The 8,795-nt window shown below is 36.1% G+C and overlaps 1 protein-coding gene across 1 annotated transcript; it reads left to right on the top strand.

Moving 5' to 3' along the window:
* The first annotated feature begins 1,222 nt into the window (after nt 1-1,222).
* Nucleotides 1,223-4,021, top strand: LOC113062581 (endothelin-1-like). The gene is made up of 5 exons (XM_026232515.1): nt 1,223-1,583; nt 1,831-1,981; nt 2,108-2,251; nt 2,544-2,648; nt 3,146-4,021. The coding sequence occupies exons 1-5, from the start codon at nt 1,523-1,525 to the stop codon at nt 3,282-3,284; spliced, it is 600 nt and encodes a 199-aa protein (XP_026088300.1). The 5' UTR covers nt 1,223-1,522; the 3' UTR covers nt 3,285-4,021.
* The last annotated feature ends 4,774 nt before the right edge of the window (nt 4,022-8,795 follow it).

The raw sequence follows: 8,795 nt of genomic DNA, 5'->3' as shown, positions 1-8,795 counted from the left end.
ACAGCCCCATTGACTCCCTCTGCCAATGCATTGACGAAATTAATAGTTGGATGTGCCAGAACTTTCTTCAGTTAAACAAGGAAAAAACTGAAGTCATTGCATTTGGAAACAAAGATGAAGTGTTCAAGGTGAATGCATACCTTGACTCTAAGGGTCAAAAAACTAAAAATCAAGTCAGGAATCTTGGTGTGATTCTGGAGACAGACCTTAGTTTCAGTAGTCATGTCAAAGCAGTAACTAAATCAGCATACTATCATTTAAAAAACATTGCAAGAATTAGATGTTTTGTTTCCAGTCAAGACTTGGAGAAACTTGTTCATGCCTTTATCACCAGCAGGGTGGACTATTGTAATGGGCTCCTCACCGGCCTTCCCAAAAAGACCATTAGACAGCTGCAGCTCATCCAGAACGCTGCTGCCAGGATTCTGACTAGAAGCAGAAAATCTGAGCATATCACACCAGTCCTCAGGTCCTTACACTGGCTTCCAGTTACATTTAGGATTGATTTTAAAGTATTTTGACTCGTCTATAAGTCACTAAATGACCTAGGACCGAAATATATTGCAGATATGTTCACTGAATATAAACCTAACAGAGCACTCAGATCACTAGGATCAAGTCAGTTAGAAATACTAAGGGTTCACACAAAACAAGGGGAGTCTGCCTTTAGTTATTATGCCGCCCACAGTTGGAATCAGCTTCCAGAAGAGATCAGATGTGCTAAAACACTAGTCACATTTAAATCTAGACTCAAAACGCATCTTTTTAGCTGTGCATTTATTGAATGAGCACTGTCAAATGTCCGAACTGATTGCACTATATTTTCAATGTTTTATTTTTTTCATTTTCTAACTGTTTTTAAATGTCTTAATCATTTTAAAGGTTTTAAAATTGCTTGTTTTATTTTTGTTATTATTTTTCTTCATGATTATTTTACTTTCTTTTATGTAAAGCACTTTGAATTACCATTGTGTACGAAATGTGCTATATAAATAAACTTGCCTTGCCTGCCTTGAATATTTAATAGTTTTCGTAAAAAACTTGAAAGGTCTTCGCTTCGCAGTAAAAAAAGAAATTGTGGAATACTCTTGTTTGGAGTCTCAAGTCTGCGCGGTTTGTACTCGCGCTCCCTCTACTGTCCTGTATGAAAACTCTTCTCATTTCAGACACCTTACTTAAAAAAAAAATAAAAAAAAAAAGACTTGGCAGCAAGCGGCCGCCCGGCGTCTTCATCCCGCTGGAATCTCAGGAATACAAAGTTCTTATCTCGCTCCACACGTTGCTTGTCGGTGACTATTGTCAAAGAGCATTGTGTGCGCGTGAGCGAGCGAGCGGGCGGGAGGAGGAGAGCGCGCGTATATAAGCGCTTCTGTACAGGGGTGTGCTCGAGACTACTGAAAGATGCATAAGTGCATTAAGACTGCAGCTTTATAGAGCAAAACTCAACCCTTTTAGCTGTTTGCGAATTTATTGGATTATCACCATTTGTGCTACATCAGGGACTTGCATAAGCTTAAATAAAATGGATTTGAGGATTATTTTTCCAGTGTTGTACATGCTGTCATCTGGAATTTTTGATTTGGGTATGTACTTATTTTAAGTATATTCATATCCAATATAATTTGTTAGAGATTATTTTAGTGCCTTTTCTTATATATCTATAAGATGAGCATTACTGTCATTTTCAATTGAGTGTGACAAATTCCAGTTTTTCCAGTCCATCAAACACAGTTTTGCAACTTAAGAGTGTAAAAATCACAGTGTGTGTTTGTAGGTAGAATTCTTTATGTAGCAAAACCTTATGAATTCAACATCATTTTATGATTTTAGCTGCTCCAGCATCTTTGGGTCTTGGCACAGCACAAGCCACAGCAATCTCTGTGCGACACTCCAGGACTAAGAGATGTTCCTGCGCAAGTTTTATGGATAAAGAGTGTGTCTACTTTTGCCACCTGGACATAATATGGGTCAACACACCAGAGTAAGTCATGACAAACATTATATTTAATGTCTTTAAATGTACAAAAAAAAATGTATATATCTGTAAATAATTATTAAATAATGGAATGACTAACATTGTCTTCTAATTATTTTTTCTTTCCCCCAGGCGAACAGTGTCATATGGACTTGGAAACGCTCCACGTAAGAAGCGCTCAGTAACAGAACCTGTTGTGCCCAAGTCACGCTGCAAATGTGCAGATAGTCAAGACAAAACATGCTCATCATTTTGTCAGCTGGACAATTCCTTAAAGTAAGTACACATGCTAAAAATGTGAACAATGTCGTAGTTAAACCCTGATAGTTTTAATCTTAAAACCAATTTCAGGGTCACAGGACTTACTGGTTAAAAAATATTTGGGACACAGTCTTGTTTTCCCGAGCACGAGCTGTGTGTGGGAACCTTATAATAATCTAAAGGCATAATTGCTTTCATTGCATGACTTGACAAACTTGCAAAAACAGGTTTCAGTTCTATTTGTGGACTTTTATCAAACGTGTTCAGGAATTGACTCCTCATGTCTCGTGTGAACTTTCTTTTTTAGGCATAAAGCAGCGTCAGACAAGGCAATGCATGCCGCCCAGGGCCAAGATTGTGCCGAGAAGCAATGCAAACACAAGCTGGCAGACAAACAGACAACGATTAGACGGTAAGACAAACCACACAGATTAAAAATGTAAAGCAGCACATTTGCATTATAACATACATTTAAGAAATAATTTGGCTGCTTTAATTGCAAGCCTCTGTAAGATTGATATCTCTTGTGTCATTAATGTAAACTAGCTTTGAAAGAAAATATTTTTTTTTTTTGAAGACTACATTTTGATTAAAGTGGATTTTGCTTTCAATGTTTATCTTATGGATACAATGAAAATCTGAGTCTTAAACTATTTTTTATTTATTTATTTAAAACCATGAATGCAATAAATATACAAGATATATATTTATACAAATATACATATATAGATGTACATATATAGATATAGTAAATACTATAGACGTACCGTAAAATTGTACATTTCTGGCTGATGCATCTATATTGAACTTTTAATTCTCAATATCTCTGAGCGTCTGATTTAAGTTGTATTAGTACTTGACAGGTAAATCTGGTCTTGATATCGACCTCATTGCTTTGTTTTTCTATAGGGTGAAAAACACAAAACAGAGTGGTGACATCCTCTCCAGGGTGAGGGCCATCAAGAGGATCAATCTTCTCCTGGAGAAATGGGGAGTGAGGCGGCACCACAGGACACGAGCGTGGACGTCTGAAAACGCTGCTTCATAGAGACCAGGCTCATCTTTGCTGATCCACCACAGGACTTACCTGGATAAGAAGCTCCTCTCTGCTCATTTATCGCACACGTCTTGTGCTTTCATGCCATGGGGTGTCATCAGGTGTGTTGGAATACCTACTGATGCAAGCGTCTTGGACTGTGGTGTTTGTCATGTGGGCTCCACCTTAGAAGTGAGTCAGTATCAATGTGGCATTGTGGAGCTCAGGGGGATGAAAAACCGAGGAAGATGTTGACTGAAACAAACCAAACCTAAAGACTAACCTCTATCAACACTAAATGTTTCTGAACTAGACCTTCTGGTGCATGGGATAACTAGACGAAGAAGCCAAGTGGGATGTTTAAATTAAACTGATTGCAAATAATGACTAGCATTGAAGATATTTGTTGCACATGAGGAATATGCTGTAACTAAATGAAACTGTGGAATCAGGGACTCCAGAAACACATCAGAGGACACTGAACATCAAGCCACAACAAGCCAAAGACTCTTTCTTGGATCTTGTTACTGGACTCATTCACTTTATTCACTGTAAAACAATGAAGCTCTGTAACTGCGTCAGTGCTTCAGTGGAATTGCTATTTTTCACATTTATGTTAAATATTTATCTTTAGCCATATTGGCTAATAAGACTCTTCTCAATGTTATTTCTATGAAATGATAGCATTTAATTGCCATTAATGTGGTTAACTTTTTTAGGCAATAATAAATATTTTGCATTATTTAAACAACTTCAGCTGCTTCTGAATTTTTCTGCGTATTATTTTATGTCCCACTGAAATGCGTAATTATGTTTGCTCCAACTGTATTTACATTTAATAGAACAGAATCATGTGCCCCAACTGCAATGTGTGAGTGTGTGTGTGTTTGAATCTATCTATCTATCTATCTATCTATCTATCTATCTATCTATCTATCTATCTATCTATCTATATAGATAGATAGATAGATAGATAGATAGATAGATAGATAGATAGATACATATACTATAAAAGTACCATGTCTCACCATGTCACCATATTTCTGTAACCAGTCTCTGTGCTGATTTTAAAATTATGCAAATGTTACAGATAAAAGACAAACAGTAAACAATTTCACTAACGTTTTTTTTTCTTCTTCTTTTTTTTTTTTAAGAGCCTAAGGACGCTTCACAAAGCATAAACAAGCATTTTCAAACACATAAACAATCATGCATGAGTGGAACAAAAAACAGGTAACATTAAAGGGATAAAACAGCTGAAAATCTGTGCGCATTAGTTTTAATGTGGTCTTTAAGACCTGGAAAGACGTACTCCACTGAAAGCCTTACAACCAACAATAGAGTTTAACCAGGTGCAGAAAGCAGGCTTTCAATGAACACAGGTCAGATTATTGTGATGTGATGTGAGAGATGAAAGGTGAAGCAAACTGGATGTAGCAAACTAGACATCATCCAGTAGACAGTTATGAACCAAATCAATTAGCATAATCTTAAAGGGACATTAAACCATGCCAAAACTCAAAAACAGAAAACGACCCCTAAGTATGTAAACCAAAAGATTAGACCTAAACTGTTAAAATAAAAATTTACTTTGAAACAATTTTCAATTTAATTTAAACAGAAAAGCTGAAATATTTTTTTTTACAAATTGGAAAAATGAAAAAAAAAAAAAAAAAAGTAAAAAGTTCTTCAAACTTTGAAACAGCACTTAAAAAAAAGCATAAAAAAACTGGAAGCATTAAAAATAAGGTTAATCATAATTGACTGACAGCTTTGTCTTTGGACAGAAAGGTCTTTGTCTGGATCTATCTGTGAGGTCTTGGCAGATTTGGGTCTTGGATGTTTTGGTCTGAACTTCAGCTTTGACTAATAGCCTGTCAAATAACTGCATAAAAAAAAAAATCGATTAAAGAAAAATAAAATTGATTAAATAAATAAATAAAAGAAAAATAATTTATTATATATTTATTTATATTAAAAACTATTATATAATTTAAAAAATATTCTAAAATGTATATATAAATAATATACTACCTCTATGGATTGTTAAATCCACTAATATGCAATTAATTAAACTTGCTTTTAATTTACACGTACAAACCCATCTATTTATTAGATCCTTACTTTTTATTAAAGAATCAATAAGACTCCACCCACACTGCATTCCTGCATTACAGGAGCTTTAGAAAAGACACATAAGAAAATACACCCTGCAGGGAATTTCCAATAGATCCTTTTGATTGGTGAATTTTAGCCTGTCTTTGTCCATATGTGTAGAAGAGAGAAGAAAGAGAGAGAGAGAAATATTCTTGGATCGACCTGTAAAAGTCGAGCACAAAGGCTGCCTCTCCTCCTGAGCTGCGCACTTTTCGCATGAGGGTCTCCAGGGGCCGGGAAAAACTGGCATAAGTCATTAGGGCTTGAATAGAGCATGAGCACACATAATAGCCCATTATGGCACAAGGAATCTCCTTGAACTGACAGGCATTGAGCAAACAATGGAAGAGTCTCAGGGAGGGGCGGACACGCCTCGGGCTTCTGACGTCTCCGCGTGCTGCCGGGGTCACCGCCCTCAGTTACCTTCACACACACGCAAACAATGGATTCACCTTACACGCATACGCTATGCCATATAATAACACAAAACATTTACGCAAATGTGGACTTCATTCCAAGGGCATCCTGGGACTGTGATTTTGAGTTCAGGCTGATGACTGTTTCAGCTTAAACCCTTCACTCATCATCTGCGAATGAGGCGGTCGTTGTGAGGGCTGATTGATGGGATCAGGGCTCATTGAATGGGTGCTGATCACTGTTTTAAATGATTTAAGCAATCTTTTACAGTCATAAAAAGTATAATTATTCTTCAGATGGGCCAGAGATCCTCCCTGATAAATAAATGTGTCATAGGAGTGCAAATTCCACTTATTCAGTCTGCGGTTGTCCATCCACGTGGTGGAGAGTGATGACACATTGGCTCTGTTGCAAAACCTTTGTAGGCAGCATAGCAACGCTAACTTGGAATAAAGAAAACCGTGCCTTGATGCACTGCTTGGGTCAAATTTTCCAGCAGCTCTTCATGTATTCTTTATGAATTTGGCTTTTCCAGAATGCAGTGCAAACAAACTCAGTGAGCAAATTCTTTCGAGATGGTAGAGAAGGTGAGAGATGACAGTTTCATTCAGCAATGAAAATATAATTATTTTATTTATGTTTGACATGTACTTTTATGCTATTAAAAGCCAGATTATTAGTTTAAAAATGTTTATGTCAAACTATAGCAAGCAAAACTGTTAGGATTTTATGCTCACCAAGGCTGCATGGATTTGTTTAATCAAAACAGCGATACTGTAAAATATTATTACAATTTAATTGTTTTCTATTTGAATATATTGAAAAAATTAATTTTATTTCTTCAATGCAAAGCTGGATTTTCAGCACCATAACTGATTCTAAGTATTTTTTTTATTATTATTGTTCTTAAAAATATATATCAATGTTGAAAAATTTGTGCAGCTAAATATTTTATATTTTGTTTTAGGATTCACTGATAAATACAAAGTACAAAATAACAGCATTAATATTTATTTATTTTGAATGACCCCAGAATTTGGCTTTGATTTTTGAAACAGGGCTTTTATGTCACAGGGCCATTTACGTCAGCCAGTCCAGACTTCATTCAGTGCACAGTCGTTTCACTCTAATCCAACTTTCTCTGTCGTAACACAACTCCGACACACACACACACACACCCTCTATGCCTCCGGTCATCTCCATCAGCAACAAAACAACCTCTGAAACTATTACGGAAGATCCCCAAAACATTCTCAGAATTCTTTTTTGACACACAGCAATTTGCAAATGTCTACTTAGCTCCGATCTATGCATTTTGCTTACTGTGCTTCTCTAATATCAACATTTAGCACAATAGACATCTTGAACATTTCAAGCCATGAGGACTTCTATAAATAAGATGTAGTCTCAGAAGCTAGATTTTTGACTATTTACAGTACATAATGGATTTTTCTCTATCAAGATTTTAGAAAAGCACTGACAAAATTATCTGCCTGAGCAGTTTGTAAACTTTTTGACACAATACTGTATATGTGCGGTTCTCTAAAAGATACTGAGAGATGAAGAGACTAGCTATTTCTGCACATTGTCACATCAGAGATACCCGAGAATAATCATGATATTGTACAAACTGTTTTAAGCAAATGACTAAATAGTAAAGTTGCCATTTTGACTTACAAATTTCCATTAAAAGCTTCTTGCATACTAATTCAACATGATTAAGTCACTTATCTAGTATTGGCATTATATCCCAAACAGAAATAAAAATCATATAGCGCCAAGTAGACTTGATATAACATGCATAACAGCACTGATTTTCAGATCAGATCCCATCTTACAGAGCCTGTTGACAGTGCCAGATAAGGATAACATCATGCATTTTTACCCAAAAGCAGAAAATGAAAGTTACACTGCCTATTTTACCAGAATAAAATGTTGTACGTATCATGTTTCACCTGCATATGGTGGAAAAACAAGCATAAACCTACAGCTTTCAGTTCACAAAAACTGGCATAAAACTGATAAGAAAAGACGGTAAAGACTTTAAATATATATCACAAGTTCATTACTAAAAACATCTTGTAACAGAATATGTCACACAAGTGTTTTGAGTAATATTCTGCAATACAAAAAAAACAAAAAAAAACAAGGGTGCGTGCGAATGGACTGCGCTCATGAACTCATCTAGTCTTTCAGACAATACTATATTCCCTTGCACTTGACATTTAACCACCCAAAAGATAAAAAAGCATATATAGGAGCTGTAGGCAAAACCCACATGCTAACATACTGGAAATAGAAAAGTGCTCCGAGTGCATTCCAGCATGCTGCATCATCAAAGTATCATCAAAGCATCCTGGCATGAAACACAAAGGCCTCTGGGTACTCTAGGGTCCCCTGCTGCCTGCCACATAACAGATAACACCTTTTACCTTTTTTCCCAGGTGATTGGAAATGTCTCCTTTGGCTGAACCATCTCTGTTTAGGGAGTTAATGTCTGGTCATGAAAAGGAATGCCAACACCAAACCTTATCTTCCATTAGAAGGATACAGTTCTGGAAAATTCCTGTTGAAATGCGGTCAGGAAAAGTAATTTTATGACTCCAACAATGTAAGAGCTGTGCAAATGAGTTCAGATCTGCTGTAATATGAAAAAAAAAAAAAAAAAACTTTCCACTACCAGTACCTTTGTTGTTGTTGTTTTGCATTCTTTAAATGGGAGGTCTAATGCTATTTCATGCATTCTGACTTATTTACACAGTTGGGTCTCAAAAAAACGAATTAGAGGTATGATACAGTATTTCTGTGACAAATACCCTCCTTCAAGGTTCGTATAAGATTTGTGAATTGTTTTTTTGAGTATGACATCATAAAGGGCGGAATTCCTTGTATGGGCATTTCTCCCAGAACATGCCTCATTCGTTAGCCAGTTAATTTAAGTCAAAGTTT

Source organism: Carassius auratus, chromosome 44 (assembly GCF_003368295.1).
Source record: "Carassius auratus strain Wakin chromosome 44, ASM336829v1, whole genome shotgun sequence".
NCBI classification, from domain to species: domain Eukaryota; kingdom Metazoa; phylum Chordata; class Actinopteri; order Cypriniformes; family Cyprinidae; genus Carassius; species Carassius auratus.
Note: the sequence above shows the minus strand (reverse complement) of the source record. Positions and strands in the feature narration are given on the sequence as shown.